This window comes from Pseudoliparis swirei, chromosome 18 (assembly GCF_029220125.1).
Source record: "Pseudoliparis swirei isolate HS2019 ecotype Mariana Trench chromosome 18, NWPU_hadal_v1, whole genome shotgun sequence".
In the NCBI taxonomy this organism is placed as follows: domain Eukaryota; kingdom Metazoa; phylum Chordata; class Actinopteri; order Perciformes; family Liparidae; genus Pseudoliparis; species Pseudoliparis swirei.
The window spans coordinates 25960456-25987246 of NC_079405.1; the positions used below are offsets into that span (position 1 = coordinate 25960456).

Genomic DNA, 26791 nt, shown 5'->3' on the forward strand with positions numbered 1-26791 from the left:
CTACAATAGGAAGGGTGACAGATCGGTGATCAAGAAAACAACTTACTGAATATGAAAGTAGAGATTTATTTATTAACCAGTCAAACTATCGAGCTAGTTGGCATACTCATCCACACCATACACACTTTTAACCCTCCTGTTACCTTTCGGGTCAATTTGACCCCATTCAATGTTTAATGTCGGTGTTCTTTGGGGTCAATTTGACCCCAGGCTGTTTTTCACTGTGTCAAACATATAAGAAATATCAACTTTTTATATATATTTAAAGGGCTATTTAGGTAGTCAACAAACAAACATAAAGTACCTCACACTTAAACTTGGGAAACAATATTAATTCTAATAATTTTCTGGAGGTTTTAATTGCTGGGGTCAAATTGACCCCGAGGGTAAAATATGTCAGTAAATGTGAAGGTATTAATACACGAGAGCTTTTTTACAGGTTGGAAAATATTGCATCTTTTGCTCCGTGAAAAAGTTAAAAAACATAAAAACAAACAACAATAGAAGTCCAGAAACCTAAGTGAGAATTAAAGTAAACAAAAGAACTTTCATACATAACTGCACAATAAGCCACTGCAGTACCGTGGGAACATCAGCCTGTATTAGCAGCATCTGTCTCCAACATTATTGGGTAATAACCCCCCCCCCCCCCCCCATGTCCACTCCTGTCTTTTTTTATCGCCATAACCATTCGTGAAGCGGTCTGAATGACGACCAATATCACGTATTGTGTCTGACGATCAGTGAGCCGTATACGTACAGTAGAGTATTCGTACAGTAGAGTATACATTAGAACAGAATGGATTTTCGGGCAGTGCTCAAGTTTCTTCATCCTGGCCTTCGTCATCGCTGTATTGACTCAACAGGCTCCGCTTCAGCTCGGAGGCCTCGTTCCCGCCTCCGATTCCCCGCGACCAGATCCTCTGAATCTTTCCGGGGCACCACACAAACTCCTCTTTGGCGGAGTAGCTCAAATAGGCAAACTTGACGAGCTTCCTGCGTTCTTCCTTGTCGAGGACGGCGAACAGGAAGTAGCCGAGGACGCTGTCCTTGACCGCCGGGAGCTCTCCGTGGACGAGCGTCTCCTCCAGGAAGAAGCGCACCAGGGGGGCTTGGTAGTGAGGGTACCCCAGGGTGCCGAGGCACTTGAGGATGCGGGTGATGCGCAGGTTGTTATGGGTCCGACTGTCACACACACACACACACACACATAAAAATACATTTCTTTGATGATTTTTGACTTCCAGTGAACAATTTGGTTTGATCTAAAAAAAAAAAAGATAAATAATCACCGGTTGAGGTTTTCGAATCGTTCTTTCCAGTTCGACGCTCTCTTGACCTCGCCGGTGTTCTCGTCGCACAACTCGATGCCGTAGAAGTCCAACATGAGCCTGTAGGACGTCAACAGGTTGGCCTTCGCCGTGTCGTTTTCACAAAACTCCTAGAAGAGTAAAAACTTCGGTCAGAATGCGCGAAGGATTTATTTTTTTACGATTTTAAACTCGCGATAGCTTTTAGCGGCTCACCTTTATTTCTTCTTTTGTCAGTGTACGCGCCTCAGAGTTCATCCCGGGTTCCTGCAGTGGGAACAACCTTGAAGAGAGACACACACGTCGTGTGAGCAGGAAGTAAACGTTTGACATGACGCGTGTGATTATAGAGGAAACGTACCACTGAATGTAGGAGTGTACAGACTCCAGTTTGGAATAATCTCCGTACCAATCCTGGTGGAAACTGTTTATATAGACGCCTGATGACAAATACAAAATATCAGGAGGAAATCAATGTGCAGATGGATGCTTGATTAGTTTCACAGATCAAGATTAATCCGGACTGGGACTACCAAACTGTTTCTCTTCTTCGAGGCTCTAAAGGTTATTTAAATGTTGTGAGATGCTCACAGACTTCGTCCTCTCCTTCTTTTTCCTTATTCTTGATTCAAACCGTTGTTTTTTGTATACTACAATCAATAGAGCTCGTTTAGGAGTCGTATTTGTAACTGTGGGCCTACCGTCGGGTTCGGAGCACTTGTTTCCGAGGTAGAACTGCAGATTGGGCTTGTCGTCCTGCTCGACAGAGGAGAGTTGCACTTCAATTTTTAGATCTTAAATAACCGTGTCAAATAACATTAGGACACATAATCATAATTGTGTGTACTTTACATATGCTTGGTTGAAGCGTTGCCGCCGGATCTGGGATTGTGGGGAATTCTAAACGAAAAAAGTGTGTTGGTTAACATGGTACTGTGTGTGTGTGTGTGTGTGTGTGTGTGTGTGTGTGTGTGTGTGTGTGTGTGTGTGTGTGTGTGTGTGTGTGTGTGTGTGTGTGTGTGTGTGTGTGTGTGTGTGTGTGTGTGTGTGTGTAATTTACAGGGTAGCCATGTCTGTAGTTCTGCATGTCTCTTGCAGCACTTTCAAATCTGCCGAACTTGGACAAGAACACAGAAAACAAAATTAATTTATACCAAAGGTCCAATTAATTGTCTCGAAAAGTACAGTGAAGTAATTCACCACATAAACAAAAAACTATACATTTAAATATATATATATATATATATATTTGTTTGTTGCTTTTTTAAAACATTTTTCTAATTTAATTTAATTGTTTATATCAGGTCGCAATGAGTATATGAATAAAGACCCTATGGAACATCGCCTCTTACATAACGCGCTGCTAGCCGCTTGGCCCTCCGGCGCGCGCCCCGCGGAGGCTCCTCCGCCTCCCACGTTGAGTCATAGCCGCAGCACCAGCCCTCCGAGGGGTCGACTCGGTACTCCTCGCCGTCAAACTCGCCCTCTTCTTTCTCAAACTTCGGCCTTTTAGGGGCGAGCTCTCGGTCGGAGTCCGCGGTCCTCTTCCCGGCGGACTCGGGGCGAGACTCCTCGACCTTCTGTGGGTCGTCGCCGATGCGCTCGAGCTCACCTGGGTCGCTGTTGCGCTCGAGCTCACCTGGGTCGCTGTTGCGCTCGAGCTCACCTGGGTCGTCACCGATGCGCTCGAGCTCACCTGGGTCGCTGTTGCGCTCGAGCTCACCTGGGTCGTCACCGATGCGCTCGAGCTCACCTGGGTCGTCACCGATGTGCTCGAGCTCACCTGGGTCGTCACCGATGCGCTCGAGCTCACCTGGGTCGCTGTTGCGCTCGAGCTCACCTGGGTCGTCACCGATGCGCTCGAGCTCACCTGGGTCGCTGTTGCGCTCGAGCTCACCTGGGTCGTCACCGATGCGCTCGAGCTCACCTGGGTCGCCGCCGATGCGCTCGAGCTCACCTGGGTCGTCACCGATGTGCTCGAGCTCACCTGGGTCGTCACCGATGCGCTCGAGCTCACCGGAGTCGCCGCCGCTGCGCTCGAGCCAGCGTAGCGGGAAGACGTACGCGCCTATCGGAAAGAGCACTCTTTTCGCACAGCGCCAGAATGAACACGCGCTGCGCCTAAACCAGTTAAAGGCAGAATAAAGTCGAGTGAAGCGAAACGCGGCCATGAAGAGCCAGAGGAGCAGAGAGTCGAGGACCCGCAGGTGAGACACAATCATGTGTGCCGGGGACGACATGTTGTGTTTCACTTTCATTTCCTCTGAACTTCTTCTCTGCGGACAGCTGGCGGGTTCAAGGCGTCGGAGCACCGGAGGAAAAGTGCAAACGCGCAACTGAGCACAACTATTAAAAATAAAATAAATAATCAACAGTTATCGCAGAAAAGGTTGAAGACCATTTGACAATCATTGGATTCTGTGGGGCTAAAAAACTCAAAGGAATTGTAGTCCCGGGTGCAGTGGACGACAAGTTAAAGCCGCTTTATATCCACAGAAATGTTACTTATGGGCCACCGTTTAAAAGGGGAATAAACAGGCTTTTAGACGGTATAACGTGTATTGCCAAGAAGCATTGTTACAACAGAGAAATAAACTAACACTCATTTACACACGTTTTGTTCGATGTTTACAATATATCAAATTCTGTTTGTGAACTTACACTTATATTTATTTATTTATGATAACTGGGTAGATCAAGCAGGTGAACTTTCGTTTTTCAAGTTGAAATGGACTGAAATGTTTTTACAGTGTAGTAGAAACTCTCATTCTGACTGCGCCTCCCAAAGTCAATACATTTCATTCATATTCAATTCATGCCACAGTTATAATAAGCATAACACATCTTACAGTCAGGAGTACAGTTGCAAGAATAATACAATAATCATACTTACAGTGACTTTCTATTATGTTCACTATTTAATATTCTTTAGAATATCCTTCATAATATCCTTTATTGATATCCTAACTTTCTTATATATTAATTTAAAACCATAGACTTTCTTTTTTCATGCGCAAGTATATATAAAAAACATTACCACTCTACAGTATTTCTAATTCAGAAACAGTTTCTGAATATACTTTAGCGAAATGTCGGTGTTATATTTGTCATAAGTACACTTTGCAACCATTGCAGCATGTTTTTCTTCCATATCAGTCATTTCATTTAAATCCTGTAAGGAGTGAGATGTTCCCCTCATCATAGATGTGATACCTCTCTAAAGCATGTCCCCAGTACCCATTGACTCTGATAAAGCACAGGAAAAAAGCCCTTCAGTACCTCAGTGATGGTAGAGGAATAGTGAATCTGTACATAACTAATATTGAGCTTTAAAATCCCTTCAGTTGTGTACACTTTATTATTAACCTGTGCAATTCATTGTAATATTGTATGGATAATGTCCGGTTGCTGTTTGTTTACATTATTATGACTTGTGCAACCCTGTTTCTTGACTTCCTGTGTAATAAAGCGCATTGGACATCCATGTATGTATAACAGTCTGACATCCATAATAAATGTGTGCAGGTCCATCTACTGGCACTAATGTGGATATTTTACAGGCACTCGTGTTCATAAATGTCCAACCCGCCCTGATCTGTGTGACACTGTACGTCTAACGGGGGGAAAGGAGTTTCTTTCTCTTAGTTGTTGTGTCACACTGAACACCAGATGTTTCGCGGTTGGCCCTCTATATGCAACAATTATGTGAGTCTTCTGACCTTTGGTACTGTGGGGTTTTCACCTTAAAGATAAAGCCCCGCTCGTTCAATTACCAGACCAACTCCAATGACCACAGATGACAGACTAGCTCTAGTTTTACTTGCTGACTTCTTGAGAGTTGTGCCTTCACACGTCTGCCTCAGAACACTCCAAAGTTTTCTCCCCCCAGTCCCTTTATTGAACAAGTGGTTACACAAAAACAGGATCTCTTATCAGTGATGTGATGCTTCATGACTTGGTCCTGTGTGGTGTGGGGGTGGGTGAGTTATGAGACCTGAAACAAAACAATTGTTCTCCTGTTCCTTTTCTATTAACCAGATTGTGACCTTGACCTTTTTTCTCTCCAGGTGACCCGTACAGAATATATAAAACACATTATTATATTTCTGTTAATAATTATCTACAAACCCATTACAAAAACATTCTGGAACAATATTTACATCTTTATTACTTTAATATAAATTGAAAACTGAACCATCCAACAACACCATTTTCCTTTTTTATTTTTTTTTTGTTTTTTGTATTACTGTGGTTTCAGAAACCATTACAATACGATACATTATACACATTGGCATGCTTGCCGCTGTGGAATGATTTTCCACTCTAGTAGTATTCATCTCCAGTACCACCCAAAATCCCACAACATAAATTTCTTCTCAAACCTCTCATTTCAAACCTTGGCTCCTTGATCCCTCTGCCTGCAACCTCCCCCTGCATGGATCACATCTACTTTATCCTTTGCTGCTTGGGTCACCAGGTCCAAGGAGGTCACCTGGTCAGAGGAAATCACACATTTTGAACACACATAGCAATTCGTGCATATACGAAATATCGACTTCATTTTATTCAGTTGTTTTCTTTCTCTTCTGTCCGACTTTGGGGGTCGTTTTCCGATGTGTCATCTTTCTGCCTCGACTGCAGTTCGTCATGCGTCAGCAGTCCTCGAACCTAGGGGTCGCAGCGCTGCAAGCTGCAAAACTGCACCAAACACCTGACCAAATGTTTTCTAGTTGACTGTTTTTTCTTCACTCACTGGACGGGGTAACTGCCCACAAACGAACCACACCCCTTCCCACGGACTTCACCACCCGCACACCCTCTGGAGGAGTTACCTTCTTGCAGTGGCTCTGATGTATGGTGGCTCTGCACTGCAGGTGTTCCGCTGATGTATTTGCACGAGGTGAAGGAATGGTCCCCAAGGCGGTGAATGGATGAATTTTCTTTGGACCACTTTGATGTTTCTTTGGTCACCTTCTTGATGATGACCACCTTCCTGAGGTGCCCAGAGAGGTTTGTTGGGCTATTTGTCTCTGAGCCCAAGTACTTTTTTTTGGCGATCTAGCTTATCCAGCTGTGGCTATCCATCTCTCGCCCCATCTCATCTATCTCTCTTCATCTGTCTCTCTTATAGTGTCTATAACCCTGTCACTAATAGTTTGGGAGGTGACTCCCCCTGGGGCGTAATTAGTCTGCGGTGATGTAATTCATGTATGTTTCATTCAAATATTGTTCAAATATTGGACTGGGTGTTTCCTCTCATTGGTCTTCATATCCTTCATTTCCTTGTCTCGCAACATGCATACACGCTCTACAAAAGTTTTGGAAATTTTTGTAAATTGTAAATTGTAGTAAATTATGTAATGTCATCATATCTATCCTCCTCCCTTTGCACATGGTGTACGCATGATGACTGAAAAGCTGGTGTTGGCATGTTTTGAGCAAGGGGCTTACTTTTAAGTTTTTAGTGGGTGGTTAGTAGGTGTGTGTGGATGATGTGTGATATGTGGTTGATCTCTCATTCTTCTTCTAGCCCATTGGGTCTCGAACACCCATGTATGTATTGTCTGGTGTGTCTTTCTTCCTTGCCTCAGCTTTTGTTGCGTGTAGTGTTGCTGTGAAGGTGTAGGCTTCTCGCTCTTGATGACTCGAAACTGAATTCTTGATTTTGTCTTTAGTAGTTAATTTGTTTTTAATTTACAGCATAGTGATTGTAAGCATAAGTAGTGATTGCCGGAGTTTAGATAGTTTAGATTTAGAGCATCCATTGAGCACAGGGCCCTCGTCTTCTCCTTCCAGCCAGTCATCCCTTCTGTAGCATTGTTTCTCATTTCGAAGAATATTTTTCAGTATTATCTGCTTCAAAGAGTCTCTGTGTCAAGACAAAGACACAGTTCCTTGTTGCTTGTCTTTTCTTGCTCCCTTCCTGGGCTGGGGAGTCTTTAAGATATCTCTCTTTGTGTCTGGGGACGACTGTGAGGGGAAGATGGGTTCACAGCCTTGGTATACTGTGTGGTATGTGTGTGTGTGTGTGGTGTGTGTGTGTGTGTGGAGGGGTTCAACTCCAATGTGCTGTGTGTTGCTATATTAAAAGTATCATATCTATAATCTTCTTTTGCTATATTCTTCCCCATTTCCTTAGAACCTTTCTACAATTGATAACTACTTTGATCAATTTTTAGCGCAGTTGGGGTTGGGGTGTTAGTGGTCATTTCAAAGTTGGGTGTAGTCCCCCCTTCACAGACTTTTTCTCCTGCCACTGTCATAGGTCGTTCTCTCGTCAGGTCATACTGTTTCTACTGTTCTAATGGGATTCAATGCCAGGACAGCCAGGACAGATTTGCCCACGCAGGTACTCGCGCCTAAGCCCATGGTCTATTGGCTTCTCGTGTGATCGTCATGTATAATGCGTTCATGGAAATGGTGGTCAGTGTATCTGAAGGTAAACTAAACATGATCTGGTCGTGATCCATGAACCTAATCATCTGTCCATCTGTAGTCTCTTTTTCATTCTCTGTCATCTTTCTTCTCTTTGTCCCGCATTTCTGTACTGACCATCACCTCCCTCGGATCTGTTTTAGTGCATCTGTCTCCAAGATGGATCGGCTTAAACCGTGTTGGCCCTCGCTTCTGTTTTCTCTCATCCTGTCTCTAGTCTACTTCTTCTCGTGTTCTTCTTCTCTCTTTTTTCTCTGCTCTTTCGTTCTCCTCTTTTCTTGTTTTGTCTCTCTCTTCTTTTCTCCTCTGCCTCTCATTTGTCTCTCTCTTTGCTCTCTCTCTCCTGTTCTGTCTAGCAGCGCTATTTCTTGTTATCTGGTGCATGTCCATACACTCACCCGCAGTGTGCAGCCACGTCATGGTCGGTCTGAGCAACTAAATGCATCCCCTGTAAACAGAAATTGTACTTACTCCTGTGGCTGCCCTCTGCTAAAAACCTCCTTGCTGCTTTGCTGTAAACTGTGGACAGATGTGTAAGGCGCTTGGAGCATCGGTGACGCCGAGCACAACAATGTTTACAAGTTGACTCCTTCTGCCTCTGCCTCTGACCCTTCACTGTGTACAGTCCCTCCAGCTTCCCTTCTGTCCAGTTCAGCAGTCACCGGCTGACCTCACTTCCTCTTGTTAACCGACCCCACTTCCTAACTTTCTGCCTGGGATTTTGGTTGGAGAGAGCTGAAACAGAGATTGAGAGAGCTTTTAACGGTGGTTTGAGAGCTTTGGTGAGAGGTATGACAGAATTATTTACCTCTGACATTCAATTTTGCAGAAGGTCAGGCCTGGGTTGGCTCTGGCCCCTGTTCACTTCTGCTCTTCACCCAACAACAAACCAGGTGACAAACCTCTTGCAATCATGGTGGCACAGACACATAGTCTCTCAGTACCAGTGGAAAACCAATTAATCTTTGATTGGGATCTCAGTTTCTCATTTTAGCTTTATAGAAACTCAGAATTAAAAATAAAATATATAAAATAATTAAATTAAAGGTAAAATGCCAAAATACAAAAAATTTAAAATTAAAATTTAATTAACTGAGCTTCTAGTAAAATTGATGATGATCAATTTTTCAAAAAGATTAAAAATAAACCTTAAAAAAAACAAAATAAAAAAAAAATTGGGAAGGTCGCACTCTACTAATAGATAGTTAATTTCTTCCTTATAAAATATTTATTATTTCTTCCTCTTTACTGCTTCTCCTGTTGTGTCCTTCTCTCTGGGGGTGTGTCTAAATTGAAAAACAGCGCGCTGCAAACGGCGCGCGAAAGAGGGAGGGCTCGGGCTGCTCTCTTTGGTGCTTGGCGCGTGCTTGGTGATGCTTAGCAACCAGCTGTGTCTTGTGGAGGTTTACGTAGTTACTCTTATTTTGTGCAGTATTGCGAGTCACCTCTGAGAGTTCATTATTAGTCTCAGTATTAGTTATCAGTATTTGGAATTAAAATATGCTGTATCAAACCAGCGTTGTGCGTGGTGGTGAGGCCCTTAGTTATCAGTGCGTCGTGTGTGATCATGCTTACTTTCATCAATCCTCCTCTATCCTCACAACCACAATTAAACAAAATCAAAAAGTGGACTTCCTCATGTTCATTCACATCAAATGGCCTCCCCATCCTCCTTAACCAGGGGATCAAACCCACTGGGTTTGCTCCTGAAACCTTGGAACAGAATTGGATTGGCTAAGCTCAACTTTACCTCCTTAGGTTACCTTTACCTCCTTTGAGTGTGGAGAAAGATCTACTTTATTGGGGAACTTTACCCCCCGTTAATAGGGTGGAACCCCTTACCTTCCTGGAGAAACCAGGTACATAGATGTTTATCATTTATTAATTAAAAAGGAACATAAAACAGCAAGGGGTCGGTATATCATGACGTCTTTACACTGTCCATCCATCCATTACGATATCAGAATACATCTGTTGACCATAACATGATGTGTTGTTGTTTTGGGTTGTTTTGGGTCTTCTTTGGTGCAACATGAGGGCAACAAAGCAGAAGTAGTTTACTCACCAGGACATAAACATAAAGACACAATTGTGTTTAAAACTCGTTGCTCTCAAACTGCAAAAACCTCTGAAGTTCAAAAAACACTAAAAGACTGCAGTCAGGCACAATTTACTCTCATTTGAGGAAACAGTGATCCGCATAATAAAAAAAGAAGAAGAAAGAAATCCAACACTCTGTCGTCACACCAGGTTCCTCGGCCTGAATGTCGCACCTCTCCCTGAAGGTGGCGCCGAGTGATGGAAGACCACGTCCGTGCCCTTTTGGCTAATAAGGCTCAAAGGACTGTTCACATTAGAGCTGCAAAGTTCAAGCCTGTTCCCCTCTGTGACACGGACGACTTGTCACCAAAAAAAAGATACTCGCCTCCAATAAAGAGTTTTAAATTATTCTTTTATATTATTAAACAGGCTTTGAAAAGAGGCTGTTTTTTGTGTGTTTTTGAGAACAAAATAGACCCTTTCTCTGTAATATACGGTGATCATTACGGCCGTTACCGCCACCGCGCCCCCTGCTGTTATCAGCGGAGCGATAGCGTCGTGTTTGCAGAACATTACCCCGCCTTTTGGCACGTGGACGGATGCCATGTCGAGGGACATCCTGCTGCTAATGTCTTCCTGTGGGAGATAAAGAGATGCATGAAATGTCAGAGAGATGTGAGATAAGCGCATCAGATAACGCACCGTCGTTGTACTCCGTGGCTGGAGAGTTGTTTACCTGACGGGATTCATTATAAAGTAGTCGCTTGTCCTTCGGCAGTGATTGCGCAATTTACTGCTGAATGTGGTGCTAATGAGTCCCGCCGTACGGAAATGAGCATTTTAGCACTTCCGGTTCCCAGTCGATGGTTATTGGAATAGGCTTTTGGTTAGAGGCCTGACATTATGTGGTAAACACAGCTTAAAGGGACAGCACACAAATCAAAATACATCTTTCTTCTTAGCTGTAGTGCTGTCGCGGCCATATAGATATGGAGCCCCCCCCCCCATCCTCGTGCATATGGTATAGAAAGACCTGTCTACGGATTATATCTCCAAAACTATAGGCAACTCACATCCAAACGATCTAGAGATTCATCAATAGCACAAGTAAGAGGAAAAAGATGTATTTTTGTTTTCGGGGTGAACTGTCCCTTTAACCCTTGTGTTGCCTTGTCATTTTGACCCGAATCAATATTACACCCTCCCCCCGCTTTAGGATTAATTTGACCCCATTCAATGTTTAATGTCGGTGTTCTTTCGGTAGTCAACAAACAAACATAAAGTGCCTCACACTTAAACTTGGAAAACAATATTAATTCTAATAATTTTCTGGAGGTTTTAATTGCTGGCGTCAAATTGAACCCAAAGGGTAAAATATGTTAGTAAATATAAAGGTAACAGGAGGGTGAAACATTGAATCGGGTCAAAATGACCCAAAGGCGGGGGGAGGGTGTAATATTGATTCGGGTCAAAATGACCCTAAGGCAACACAAGGGTTAAGAGATTTTAACGTTTTGATCTACAAAATAAAAGTGTCTCATCGTATAATATCCCTCGCTGTGCGTTTTGAAGCTTTTACGCGTCTTTTAAAAAAAAGAAGGCGGTTGCTAAAAAGTGAGATTACAGAACACCATCACGCCGAAAAAACCCAATTAAAAAACCCATTGGCGTTCTGTCAAGGCGACCAAAGCAACGCTAACTTCTGGCTTATACGAAATACGCTATCGCCGATTCTATTGTTGTGGCCGTTTCTTCCGTGGGTCTATTTGTTTCCTGCAAACGATGTAAAATCTACATAAAGAACTGCCGTTGAATAATACCGCTGTAAGCACTGCGCTCTCATTAAGTGGACTCTGGCAAGTCTATTATCTCCCTGGGACCGCTTTCAAAGGGAGATAATTGCTCTTATACCACCAGTGGGTGGAAAAAAATAAAAATAAATCGAGACTTGTCTGCATGCTCTATGCGCTGGAAACATCTGCTGGACTATAGATTCATTTGTACTTATAACCAAAGCGAGATGAGAAGATAAGAACACAGTGGAGAGAGATAGCCATATGTTTTATATATACAATGGAGGCAATGGATGTGGATTCAAATGACGGATCTCGGGCCTTTTCACGGCCCGCTTCAGGGCATCGACGGGTCCCCACAAATTGGAACGTCTTCGCGAAATAGATGGGGAACTTCACACAGGATTTAAAGTAGCTGCTATAGCGTGGAGCTGTACACGGTCAGGCCTGTTTGCCCAGCAGATGCCACCACGAGGGCCTCCACACATCGCCTCTCCTCACTCGGGGACTAAGTGTGCTCGATAAAGGTCAGCGGCGCCAGCGGCTAACGCTTCATCGCTCAGAGGAATACTTTAGCCGAGCGTGTGTTGTGAATACTCCGCACATGAACGCTCCACGGGGCAAAAATAATCAAGAGAGGAGAGAGAAGTCTGGAAAAGCACAGCTGTTTCTGCTTTCTCGTGCGACACACACACACACACACACACACACACACACACACACACACACACACACACACACACACACACACACACACACACACACACACATGCACACGCACACAGGATCAGTGATTAACATGTGAGAGAGTCAGTCTGAAGAGCTTACAGCGTATGCCCAATATTTATATATAAAGGGGCATAGAAAGAGATGATGATTGAGAACTATAATCAGAATCAGCTTTATTAGCCATACGTGTGCACATACATTTGAATTTAACTCTGATTTAAACACTCTCCTTGTACATGTGATTTACAATATAACAGGATAAATATAATAAAAGACATTGAAGACAGCAGAATAGCAACATGTGCACACTATAAAAACTACAGCAGTGACAATCAATGACACATTTTAATTCACGTACGCGGTTGCCTTGTAAAGGGTTTACTGTGACATTTATTTCTGCTTTATCCCCACAAATTAATATTCACACAACATAAACACTTGTGAATACTAATAATATAATATCAAGGACATCAAGATACTTTTTTTGTGTGCATAAAAACAAAGTTAAAGTCATCTAGCAGTAGGATTATTTAACCAATGATGGGACTTGCTGGTATAATTGCTGAAGCACCAGATATTCAAAGGGGTGAAAACATGCGCACGCACCCCTGTTCACCCCTGACCCCGAAAAGGGGCCTCGACCCATCGCTCTGATGATGCATGGAGCTCGTGCATGGAGGATGCTCCATGCGTCCTTCGTGCGTCCGAGCAGCGCATGCACTCCGTCCTTTCCTTCCCTCCCTTCCTGCCTCCTTCCCTCCCTCCCTCCGCGCCTCTCCGCGCGCACTCCGGAGTCGAGGATGAAGACGCAGAACATCAGGACCCTCTCTCTCATCCTCTCCATCGTGTGCTACCTGCTCATCGGAGCCGCCGTGTTTGACGCGCTGGAGTCGGACAGCGAGAGCTCGAGGAAACGTGCTCTGGAGCAGAGGCTGCGCGAGCTGAAGCGCAAGTACGGCTTCACGGAGGAGGACTACGGGGACGTGGAGCGGGTGGTGCTCCAGTCCGAGCCGCACCGAGCCGGGAGGCAGTGGAAGTTCGCCGGCTCTTTTTATTTTGCCATCACTGTTATCACAACAATCGGTAAGTATATAAGCATCTTATTTGTGTTTGTCCGCTGTGTTTAACGGTGGAGCCCCAATATATATATAAATATATATCTATATACTTTTTAGAGGAACAGGTGCAACTTTAAAGGCCCGGGATGCTCTGTGAGTTGTGTGTGATTTAGCAAATATAACTGAACTTTGCTCTGATTGTTTAACGTCTTGTTGACTTTAAAAATCACTTAAAGAGATATTCCACCTAAAATATTTTCATGTGAAACATTACTACCCACAGTAGGGCTATTAGTAAACACGTAAACAAAGATTCACAGGGGCTACAATGAATTATAATAAAATGCATTATGAAATTAAGAAACTTGTTTAAAATGTCTCAAATCTACAATATCTCTCTTGTCTCCATGTAAAATTCACTGTTCCCATGGATCTTAAATCTCATGCAAGGTTCAAACTTGTGACATTATTAATATGTTTCATGGGACTGCAGGGTCCTAAGAGGATAGAGGTGGGAGGCCAATTTCATGTAGACCTGAAGCCACATTGTGATGAGAATATCACCGGGACATATTGATATGGAGAGCAGAGACATGGAGCAATGGCATTTTTTGGATTTCTGAATTTTGATAAGATTCTGTGGACTTTTCAATATATTTCTCTCTCATGGTCGCAGCCTAGAGGATGAAACTCTGACCCCAGCTGCTTCTGAGCCGTTCAGATGTGACTGTTTGTTACTCAATTACTTGATATTGTAGCTCCTCAAATGTCTTCATTTTGTTATTTTGTTATTTTCTTGCATAATGCATCTTAATGCAATTTGTGGACGTGCAATCAAAAACAGCACGATGGCACAAAAGCAGATGAATTTCTCTTTTGGCAAAAAATAACACCCCTAAAAAACATTTATATTTGCCCAGCATGCAAAAAATGACCTGATGTTATGAAGTGGATTATATAAAATATAATCAGTGTGTGAGAATGCAACAGTTTGTATTAGACATGGTGTTAAAACATGACAAAAACATCACTTCTCCAATCAGCGTTCCTATTGGCTGACTGACCACATCCGGTCAGTAAAAGTTGAACAGGTGTGAACTCTGGAGATCACACCTGTTCAACTCTCTGGAGATCACACCCAATCTGGCAACGCGAGAAGGGAATGTGGGAGGAGCCAACTTTGTCGGGCGGAAGTGTACCGTCTCGACTCGTCGCACCTTTAGGGTGAGAGGGGCTACACCTCTGCGCGTGCGCAGGTGATGATATAAAGTTGTAACGCAAGATTAATTGTCTTGTATTACATATTTGTATTAGCACGTGTTCTCTCTGTTTAACCAACTTGCACTCTTTTTTAAAGCTGTGTTATCACGTTCTGGCCAGTAGGGGGCAGAAGAGAATCTAAAAAACGAATCATTTCCACATTTCTGCACTTTGCCCACAATTCATAGCAATGCGACGTTAAACGCGGAGTTACCAGTGAAAGCATGGAGACATAAACACAAGAAAGAAAGATAAATAAAGAGGAAACATTAAGGATTGAAGATGTAACATCAAAACACAGGAAACAGAGATTTTATTACACCGATTTATTTATTGCATTTATTGTAAAAAAAACGAGTAAATAGATGACTTGAAATGAGCCTGGAAGACTTTCAAATCGTGGATTAAAAGGTATTAAATAAATACCCACGATTGTACATATCAAATACACTTTTATTACAGACTCAAGGTCCAGATAGTAGCCTACAAAACATTAAAATATAATAAAATACATACAAAACCACAAGTAAAAAACAAACAAAGAACTACACATGCTTTATAAATAGACAGCTTGTCTCCACAGCTGGGACTGGTAGCGTGTAGTGCTGAATTTTATAATTGATAAAAACATGGTGATCTCATTTTCGGTGTCATTAACCCGGCAGATACATTTGTATATAATATTTCTTAAAACCGCTTTGAATGTACATATATTTGTTTCATATTTCATGGAAAGGTGATATGTTGCAGCACATTGCCGTCCCGTTTGTCTTATTATTATTTAGTAGTATCATAGTAAAAGTAGTATTTGAGTCTTCAGGGTTCAGGGTTCAAGGCCTAGGGGGGACACTGGGATCGGGCCTTGGACCTTCTTCACCACCTACAGCCGATGGTCCTCGGGGGTTGATGGGTAAAAAAAACCCGAGTTTGATGCTAACTCTGAGTGATTGTGTCACGATGAGCCGGTTCACATTAAGCGTATGATGCCTTGATGATGTAATATTTCGACATTAACCAGTGACATTGTGTGACCTGCAATAAACTACTGTCACTTCGTAGGTTATGGCCACGCTGCTCCACGCACTGACGCTGGCAAGGCCTTCTGTATGTTTTACGCAGTCTTGGGCATCCCTCTGACGCTGGTCATGTTCCAGAGCCTGGGCGAGAGGATCAACACGGCTGTCCGATACCTCCTGCGCCGGGCCAAGCGGTGCCTGGGATTACGCAAGACGGAGGTCTCCATGGGGAACATGGTCCTGGTGGGTCTGCTGCTGTGCGTGGGCACCTTGTGCATCGGAGCTGCGGCTTTCTCCCGCTTCGAGGACTGGACCTTCTTTAACGCCTACTACTACTGCTTCGTCACCCTCACCACCATCGGGTTTGGGGATTTCGTGGCCCTGCAGAAGACCAACGCGCTCCAAAAGCGACCCCCCTACGTGGCGTTCAGCTTCATGTACATCCTGGTCGGGCTGACGGTCATCGGGGCCTTTCTCAACCTGGTGGTCCTCCGGTTTCTCACCGTCAACGCCGAGGAGCCCGGCGGAAGGGCCGAAGCCGGGGCGGAGGAGGAGGAGGAGGAGGAGCGAGGGACCCGGCCGAAGGTCGCGCCGTCGGGGGCCGAGGCGGAAACCGCCGCTGACGTCGGCTACGAAGACGGCGAGGACGGACGCGGCAGCCCGTGCAACCTGAGCCTGCTTCCCGCGGAGGGGGGCGGCAGCTGCACCAATCTGATCGCCTCTCCCCGAGAGGAGCGCAGGCTTGTCGCATCCGAGCGGCCGAAGCTCTCGGAACCCTGCGCCCCCCTCGGGGCTTTGTTCTCACGCGTGTGCTGTTGTTGCGGCCCGGACATTTACGAGAGGCCCTCGACGCCTCGCGGCGGCCGCTGCAACCCCGTGTTCTACAACTCCATCTCCTACAGGGTGGACCACGCCTCTTGCAGCTCCCGCGGCGCGTCGTCACACGCCTCCCCCAGCAGCGGGGCTCTCTTTCTGGGAGAGAACGACCCTCACGCCAGGAGGAAGTCGTTATAGCTCCGTGAACTCTTTGACTTATGCCTTCTGGACTTTTCGTGCACACCACAGAGATCTTATCTTCTGCTGCGTGGCTTTAATGAATGTAGGCTACCAGATTAAAATCAAGCATGTCATTAAAATCCTTTTCCCCCCCAGTTTATAATATATTTTTGCACATTAAATATGAATGCACAAGAGAAATGTGTTTATTAAAGAATGTGATACCCATGTGTTCCCCCAATTACTGACCCAAGGTGTCTGCAGCAAATGTGTGTAAATGTGCCCTTGGTTATCTGCATTAATATTTTAAGTGTCATACCTCCTGCAGTGTTGTCGTCACCTGTGACCTTCAGTTATTTCCACTCGGTAATTATCGGTGTCTTCCAGGAGGAACGTACACACACTCCGTCGCCGCGCTCGGTTCCCTTGGTTACATTTCCATCCTCATTGCTCACTGCGGTGGAAAAACTGGGCACGGACACGTCGAGTACAGTGAGCGCTGATCATCTGGAGGCAGCATCCGGTCCAGACCGCGTTCTCCGTGATGAACGAGTGTGTCAACAGAGAATGGAATGGTGAAAAGTCGCAAATTATAAATGTCTCCAAAGGAGTGTTTAATTGCCTATTATTCACAAAAGATTCCGAATCCAAGCGTGAGACAAAGAAATGGAGTTTAATGTGTAACATACGGCATTTCCTCAAAATTCACCTCAAAGGGCACTTCGCCGATTTCCCACAGAGGTCAGTCCAGAGGTCACGATGAGTACGACTCGCCCTGTCCTCTGTGGCCGTGGAGGAGCTTTGAATAAAGTCTGAAAGCACGATGACATCATCAGGTGATTAAATCATCACGGTTGACCTGAATTGGGCTTGATAAGTGAACATTTATAAGCCTGGGTTACAAACTGGAGATGGGGAAATGTGGACATTAATTAACCAGGCAGGGAGGCCGGCTGCTCTGCGGCTCATTTTAAAATCAGAAACGCTCCCCGAGATGGCTTCATCTGCATTCATTATATCCTCCTGTTAATATTTCAGGGATCTGTATCTGACCCGTGCTCTGACCTCCCTGTGGACGGGTCAACTTGAGGATCACTTAAGTTTTGCATTTTATTACATTATTAACCCCGAAAAATTTGAGTGGTTTAACTAGCAGTGACTTGCGTTTCATCTCCTGTTGTTCCCATTGCGGTCACTAGGGGGCAGCATTGGTCTACGTAAACGCCAGGAAGACTTCTGCAACACAGAAACGTATGAAACCCAAAGGATGACAGTGATGCAAATACACTTTAGATGTGTGTGTGTGTGTGTGTGTGTGTGTGTGCATTTTAACACAGGAGATGTGACGTTGTCAGCACTCTTATGGAATTAAAGCATGACGGCAGGAACTATGACATCATAGATGTTGACGCCTTTCAGTCAAGCGTACGGATACATGTGAGCTCCCACCCAGAAAGGAAAAAGTCTGAACAATGAACACAAACAGATCACTATTTTGTGTAGCGATGAAAGCTGGTGTCTAATTTGCATAATTACCCCATTAATATTGCAGATGGTGCTTCACTTTATTCTGTTGTGAAGCCGAAGAGGCCTCCTCATATCTGTGACTGTTGCAGCACCAAACACTCTGGGCCTGAAAGCCTTTGAAAGTATATGCTCACACAGCTATCCACACAAAACACACACACACACACACACACACACACACACACACACACACACACACACACACACACACACACACACACACACACACACACACACACACACACACACACACACACACAGAAGAGTCATAGGTGTACAATGAGTTGCCCGTGCAGAACGAGTGTTTTCACTTTGACACACAGACCTGTTTGTGTTGTTACACGTGGTGAGCTGAGGGTGGTGGTAGTGATCTTTATTTTTATTTTTTAAACAGCCATATCCCTGTGGTGAGTTTAGTTTCCATGCACACACACACACACACACACACACACACACACACACACACACACACACACACACACACACACACACACACACACACACACACACACACACACACACTTACAACCATCTGATCACATTGAAGTAACTGCGGTCCTGAAGTCCGGTCCTTTAGATGGTTTCCGTCTTCTTTAATGATGAATCTTCACACGGGTTCCCCGGTAAGCTCTGCTGAGGTTGCTGAACATTATTATTTAAAAAAAAGACTGCAAATCTATAAACTTGGAGTTCATTAAAAACAACAACAATAACCTTCAGTTCAACTTAGTGTTCATTGATTATTACAGCGTTGCATTCATCACCAAAGCAATGCACGCATGTTTACCCTCTGTTGTATCACAGCAGCTCAGGGCAGAGAGACTGGGTGAATAATTGATTATATTTTGTAGAGATCTCTCTTCGTGAAGACACCCCGTTAAGTCGTCGCCGTCCCGCATTGAAGGGCCTTTCAGGGATATCAGATTAAATCGGAAAACAAGCCGTCAGTTCAAGCAGAGTGCAAATCTTCTCTTTTATAAAGGGTAAATAATACATTTTATATGGCAGAAATATGGGGCATGATAGAAGCCGCATGCAAATCAAGTATTCATGAATGTATAAATAAACTGAACCAATAACGGGTGCTATGTTTTGATTATGAAGAAATATGTTAGTGTGCACAGTGGTTCAAGAGGAGCTCCGAGAGCACCTTCTCTGGATGTTTATCAGTCTGCAAACGCAGACGCTCGCCAAAACAATGAAAGATTAAGGAGCAATAAACAAGTGTCGTATTTTATTGGGATTGATTAAATAAGTAGGAATTAGGATTCAGTTGGAGAGCATTTAGAAAACAGACATTAATAGGAGTTCATTGGTTGGATAATTGCTCATTAGTTTCAATTTCCAGCCAATTTGCTGCTTGTGTCGAACAGCGTAATAAAGGCTGTTTTTTACTCCGTGCTTGTCTCCTCCAATCAGATGCTGGCTTTGACATTTTGTGTCAAAAGGATCAGACTTGATTACTTCAAATTAGCATAATATGTATAAATATAGAGAAAGCAGACAGCGGATCAGCGCCTAACTGATGGGCTGACATCTCTCTGCAATGATGACGTCCACATTTGAGAACAGTTATCGTAAGTAAAGTGAATAAAGCGACTCTGTGTTTGTTCGTGATGTCCATGTCGCCTCCCGAGCCTTCGCCAGTGTGCTCTGGGTGTTTGACTTACTGGTAAAACAAGACACTGTCAAACACTTCCTCGTCTTTCCCTTTTAATGCAAAATGCCACACCGACTTTATGTCCTGGAGAAGCCGAGGTGTCTTCACAGGTATTTTTGACTGAAATATCAAACCGCGGGTGGATTTATCGTCATAGAATTTTTCCGAGCCGTTCATGATTCCCAGAAGATGAAGCTTTTGTTGATCAATGATTCTTCTTCTGGCGTTCTACCCTGAGGTTGACATTTGTGGTTCAGAGCAGCCTGTCTGCGGTCTGTGGACGGGGTGGGTGCCTTGGACTTGCATTATTTCTTCTGGCCAGCAGGGGGCGACTCCTCTGATTGCGAAAAAGAAGACAGATTCTATAAGAAAATGAGCCTAATTCTCCCTTCATTTCGTACACATTGTGAACATGAGTTTATGGCCTCAAGTATTCTTCAATAAAGAATTTAATCAATATTGGTCCCATTTACAGTAAAAAAAACATACACCAGGGTGTGCTTTAGGTCGTTGTCTGACCTGGGAGGTGACGCTGTTTATGTCTTATAACTCTAACCCTTTCACAGCGTGTTTTTAAGTTTATGAAAGTTATTTCTTAACATGTCTGTAACCTAAGAAGCCTCTCATTCGGCTTTCGGTTGAACTTATCTCTTACAAAAAATGCCAAACTCGAGGCTTCAAAAACTGTAGTCCACAACCATCGGTGACGTCTCTACCTCAACGTCCTAAAGCCTAGGGTCCTTGACATTTATTGACATTTATTGGATGGATTGACGGGAGATTTGCTCCAAATATTCAAGCACCCCTCAAGAGGAAATGCAAAGCCTCCTGTGATCCCTTCAGACCTCCTCCAGCGCAATCCTCAGGTCAGAATTGACATTTGCCCAATACTTTAGTTTACGACCAAACACCTTCGAAACTGATGACATTAGCGCGCTGATCTACAATGTATTAAAAAGCAAACGTTAGCATGCTAGATGGGAAACATGGAAAACAACACATCCGCCGAGCCTCAGCGGGTTAGCAGTCGACGTCGACGTGCCGATGTTGGCATTTCAGTCGCTAACGGGGCTCTCGTGTGTCACTTCCTGAGGAATTTTCCAGGTGAAGCTGTCGAAGGCAGGACAGCGCTCACTAATAAAGCCGCCGAAAAAGGAGGGCGGCCTTTGGAGCCAAATCATTCCCAGTGATCGAGTCTGTACAATTACCGAGCTTGGCCGTTATCCATTTCCTCCTCGGTTTCCCCATTTAACGAGACGACGGCCTCTCCGAGCGCACGGCTTCCTGTTTGAACAGAAGCTCTGAGATGGAGGAGGAGGCAGATGGGAGGAAAGAGAGATAGGAGGAGGAGGAAGGTGGAGACGCGAGAGGCGCTCATGCTCCTCAGACGGTATGTCGGCGGCCACTATAAGGCTTGAAGATGGATTGTCCGCGTGGAAGTGTCTTCGTTTGGGTTCGAGTGCCTCTCGGTTTGGGACTACGGAAGGTACACAAGAGTCTCAGCAGAGTTAAACTGCACAGAGTTTAAAGAGATATACTCCGTGGGGAGACGAGGACAGCTTTCTGAATTCTGCTGAATCGGCATCGGGTATCCTCCCATTGTCGTCCAGGTCGCACTTATCTGCTGTCCGGCAGCTTTTCTCATTATGTGCAGCTCTTGTATGGAACTCGCACAAATGTGTTTCCTCCTGTAATCAGAGGGACCGATTCAAAAAATAAGTTGCTGTCGGGGCAGAATTTGAATGAGTGAGATAAGCCCACAGAGAGAGAGAGAGAGAGAGAGAAATTGCGACACAATGGCCCCTCAGTCGAGTTGGATAACAAATGCATCCTTTTTTTTTTTACCAGATATATTTTTAGACCTACTGTGCAGGGAAGAGAGGAAAAGAAGACCCCACGTGAAGATTAGTTCCCACTGGAGATATACAAAATCCGATTTTTTTCAGAGTTCTTCAGCTCGGAAACTGTAAATAGATTGACAGCAAAGTGATTTGCCACATCTGTTAATCTCCCGAAATGAGCAAGTAGTGAGATCTTTGCCACGCCACTAAATAATTCACAATACTGCACTTCAGTTTTATTCCATTTTCATCTTCTTTCCCCCCGTCAAATGTCGAGGAGGCAAAAAAATAAATGGTTGCTACTGTTCCTTGAGGCATTGCTATATGTTTTTATCTCCATATGGAGCCATGCTTAATAAGTGGGGCGTCGTTTTTGGGAACATATGATGACATTAAAGACAAACAATGATGAGAGGGATAATCTTTTCAGGCGTCGTCCACACGGACATAAAAGTGATTGAGTTTACTGGGACAGATGTTTCCTCTATGTGCTTGTGCTCCTCTATTAGGATGTTTTTGAGTGTCGCAGAACATTAAAGTGGTCTTATAATTCTGCAGAACATTCAATTGTCCACCAGAAATCCTGAGAGGACCAGCGGTGACCACTGACTGCACCATCGGATGTGAAACTTTTCCCTTTTGAACAATCGCTGCCGTTTTATCGCTCTGCCATTTTTTCCCGCCTCCAACACTCGATTATTTTCTTCTTCTTCTCCCTTATTTTTTTCTGATATAATGATTTTAATATTCCATCGACTGACGCCTTTTTAGCTGGTCTGCTGAGCAGGAAGCAGACGTTTCCATCAGCGGAGAGCCGCGTCTGGCATTCATCATCAAAGGTCTGCCCGGGAAACCGACAGATTTTTACGCTCATCTGCATCTGCTTGGCATGCCAACTGAGTGAACATCCATGCCGTCCTACACACACACACACACACACACACACACACACACACACACACACACACACACACACACACACACACACACACACCGTTATTTCCGATTAGCATATAATGCATCAATTATTTCACTTTCACCAAACAGACAAGCTACCGCAAGTTTTTCGTTTCCAAGGCAACTATGAAGAGTGCTGGTGGGCGGCAGGAAATGAGTTTGGCTGCGGGAGTTTGGATCGCGAAGCCAAATAAACAACACAATTGTTGTTCGTCACGGATGATCCCGATATATGGAACGCGTTAAGTGGTTTAAATAAACCAAACATACACATATTCACGAAGAATATCCGCTATGGCTATTCACCCGAACCACACCTGTAACCATCACCTGTTTGCAAAGTGTCGCCGCTACAGGTCCGGAATAGAAACACTCACACGTAAGATAATATTAGATAGCATCATGACATTTTTTAACATTCGCAAATGTCAGTGTTTAGCACCTCATATACGCAACACATACCATCAGATAACTCGCAGGTTGTTGTTGTTGTTCCTATTAATTCTGTCTAAGACGGGAACATGCAGGATATACACTAATAACTCTATTTAATTGCCTCTCACATTGTATATTGTGTCAGTTAAAGGCACTTCTTTTCGTATATTACCATAATATTGCTGGTATGAAAAGATAAATTCATGTGAGGTTCTGACTTGAGTCCACAACCTCTGCCACTCATTCATAGTAATCTGTGGGTGTTTTGTTTGTTATTTAAAGTTGTTTAATCATAGTTGCACATCCGGCTAATGGAAGCATTTATCTTTTGGTTGAACAGCAACAGCATCGGTGCTTTACATCAAATAAAAGAGAAGAACTGTGGTGGAACTAGGGGGAAAAAAACAGCAGCAGAAGAGAATCTCAAACTCAAAATGAAGACGAGGGTCCGCTCAGGGCTTTGAGTTGTGAAGGAAATCCAGACGGAAACACCAGTTCATGGAGTTTTTTTGTACGGATGGTGTTCAGATTTCAATTCATTTTTTATCATAGTTTTTTTTAAGTGGACATGGACCAGCAGGATTTAAATGGGATTGCCAAAAATGAGAATATATGTGGCACTGGGAGTAATAACGTTAGCAGGCGAATGAGAAGACATAACGTTTTATTCTGATTTGTGATTCTCTCATGCGCTCCCTTTGTGTTTGATTCTCCGAGGTGTTCGGTCTCTAGGGCAACATGGGCACCGCTGTACCTACGATTCATTCAAGCAACTGCAGTCTTGCATCCATTCATACCTCACCTTGCAGGTTCCCTTTGACCCCCTGAAGGATGTCTTTGTTTTGCAAGTGAGGGGGTGCTGGATGATGGCCACACACACTTCAGCTGGAAGACAGGAATACAAAACACCGTGTTGTTAAGTGTCCACATACACTGAATTTATATGAGCTCCAGGCGTGCTGCTTTTGGCAGGAAAGATGTAAAAAAAAGAAGAAGATAAAGACTTACACAACATGGGATCCAACCGTGTACAGTTTATGTGTTTAGTGTGTTAATGAGAGCTTGTCTTGGTTGTGTATGGTGTACTATGAGGACTTGTCTTGGTAGTGTATGGTGTACTATGGGGACTTGTCTTGGTAGTGTATGGTGTACTATGAGGGCTTGTCTTGGTAGTGTATGGTGTACTATGGGGACTTGTCTTGGTAGTGTATGGTGTACTATGGGGACTTGTGTTGGTAGTGTATGGTGTACTATGGGGACTTGTGTTGGTAGTGTATGGTGTACTATGAGGGCTTGTCTTGGTAGTGTATGGTGTACTATGGGGACTTGTGTTGGTAGTGTATGGTGTACTATGAGGGCTTGTCTTGGTAGTGTATGGTGTACTATGGGGACTTGTGTTGGTAGTGTATGGTGTACTATGGGGACTTGTGTTGGTAGTGTATGGTGTACTATGAGGGCTTGTCTTGGTAGTGTATGGTGTACTATGGGGACTTGTCTTGGTAGTGTATGGTGTACTATGGGGACTTGTGTTGGTAGTGTATGGTGTACTATGGGGACTTGTCTTGGTAGTGTATGGTGTACTATGAGGGCTTGTCTTGGTAGTGTATGGTGTACTATGGGGACTTGTGTTGGTAGTGTATGGTGTACTATGGGGACTTGTCTTGGTAGTGTATGGTGTACTATGGGGACTTGTGTTGGTAGTGTATGGTGTACTATGAGGGCTTGTCTTGGTAGTGTATGGTGTACTATGGGGACTTGTCTTGGTAGTGTATGGTGTACTATGGGGACTTGTGTTGGTAGTGTATGGTGTACTATGAGGACTTGTCTTGGTAGTGTATGGTGTACTATGGGGACTTGTGTTGGTAGTGTATGGTGTACTATGAGGGCTTGTATTAGTATTGTATGGTGTACTATGAGGGCTTGTATTTGTATTGTATGGTGTACTATGAGGGCTTGTATTAGTATTGTATGGTGTACTATGAGGGCTTGTATTAGTATTGTATGGTGTACTATGAGGACTTGTATTAGTAGTGTATGGTGTACTATGGGGACTTGTATTGGTAGTGTATGGTGTACTATGGGGACTTGTGTTGGTAGTGTATGGTGTACTATGAGGGCTTGTGTTGGTAGTGTATGGTGTACTATGGGGACTTGTGTTGGTAGTGTATGGTGTACTATGAGGGCTTGTGTTGGTAGTGTATGGTGTACTATGAGGACTTGTCTTGGTAGTGTATGGTGTACTATGAGGGCTTGTATTAGTCGTGTATGGTGTACTATGAGGGCTTGTCTTGGTAGTGTATGGTGTACTATGGGGACTTGTGTTGGTAGTGTATGGTGTACTATGAGGACTTGTATTAGTATTGTATGGTGTACTATGAGGGCTTGTATTAGTATTGTATGGTGTACTATGAGGGCTTGTATTAGTATTGTATGGTGTACTATGAGGGCTTGTATTAGTAGTGTATGGTGTACTATGGGGACTTGTGTTGGTAGTGTATGGTGTACTATGAGGGCTTGTCTTGGTAGTGTATGGTGTACTATGGGGACTTGTGTTGGTAGTGTATGGTGTACTATGAGGACTTGTCTTGGTAGTGTATGGTGTACTATGGGGACTTGTCTTGGTAGTGTATGGTGTACTATGGGGACTTGTGTTGGTAGTGTATGGTGTACTATGAGGGCTTGTCTTGGTAGTGTATGGTGTACTATGGGGACTTGTCTTGGTAGTGTATGGTGTACTATGGGGACTTGTCTTGGTAGTGTATGGTGTACTATGAGGGCTTGTCTTGGTAGTGTATGGTGTACTATGGGGACTTTGTGTATGGTGTACTATGAGGGCTTGTATTAGTAGTGTATGGTGTACTATGAGGGCTTGTATTGGTAGTGTATGGTGTACTATGAGGACTTGTATTAGTAGTGTATGGTGTACTATGGGGACTTGTGTTGGTAGTGTATGGTGTACTATGAGGGCTTGTATTAGTAGTGTATGGTGTACTATGAGGGCTTGTATTGGTAGTGTATGGTATACCATGAGTACTTGTATTAGTAGTGTATTATTGTGTACTATGAGGACTTCTATTAGTAGTGTATGGTGTACTATGGAGACTTGTGTTGGTAGTGTATGGTGTACTATGAGGGCTTGTCCAAGGTCAACAATACAGATTTATATATATTTACTGAGCATATCCTCTTCCCTCCAAGGTATAGAACTCGTTGGATTCATGACTTATAATCCCTTTTCTTCTGGTAGATCAATTACAGAATTTAATATGACACGACCAGGCAGGTATCGGGATCATTTCCTTTTAAATGAATTAGTAATTTGCGCAGGAAATAAAGTTACTGGTAGTTCCCCTCTTCATATTAATACACTAGGATTTAGCATTTGTCCCCATGCCACTCATTTAAAATACAGTTTTTTATGCTTCTTCAACATACTGACACAGACCCGGTTGGTTTCTGGGTCTCCGATTTATTCTGCCACGTGTTCTCCTGCACTTTACCTAACCTCGACAGGTCCTTGAAGCTGACCCACTGCACAGAGAGCGAGAGGAAGAGGAGTCAGCCGAGGCTCTCTTTTGCCCCAGGGGGCTCTCTTGTGTGTTATGAGCCGTGTTTATTATTTATCGAGGGTGTCCTTCACCCGACAAATTCTCAAATATTAATTCCACCTGCATTTTCTAGTTGATATGTCAACCATGATTCAGCCTGTGATGTGATTGAGGAATAAAACAACC

At 43.9% G+C, this 26791-nt stretch overlaps 2 protein-coding genes across 2 annotated transcripts; one reads left to right on the plus strand and one right to left on the minus strand.

The window, feature by feature from the left end:
• Positions 1-46: 46 nt before the first annotated feature.
• LOC130207969 (opioid growth factor receptor-like protein 1) lies at positions 47-3547 on the minus strand. The gene is made up of 8 exons (XM_056436784.1): positions 2663-3547; positions 2371-2427; positions 2163-2210; positions 2012-2066; positions 1672-1750; positions 1527-1593; positions 1293-1441; positions 47-1185 (listed from the first exon to the last, which is right to left on the minus strand). Exons 1-8 carry the CDS (start codon positions 3530-3532, stop codon positions 819-821), a joined length of 1692 nt encoding a protein of 563 aa, XP_056292759.1. The 5' UTR covers positions 3533-3547; the 3' UTR covers positions 47-818.
• Positions 3548-13107: 9560 nt separating this feature from the next.
• LOC130208428 (potassium channel subfamily K member 15-like) lies at positions 13108-16655 on the plus strand. The gene is made up of 3 exons (XM_056437544.1): positions 13108-13390; positions 15685-16265; positions 16407-16655. The coding sequence occupies exons 1-3, from the start codon at positions 13108-13110 to the stop codon at positions 16653-16655; spliced, it is 1113 nt and encodes a 370-aa protein (XP_056293519.1).
• Positions 16656-26791: the final 10136 nt, after the last annotated feature.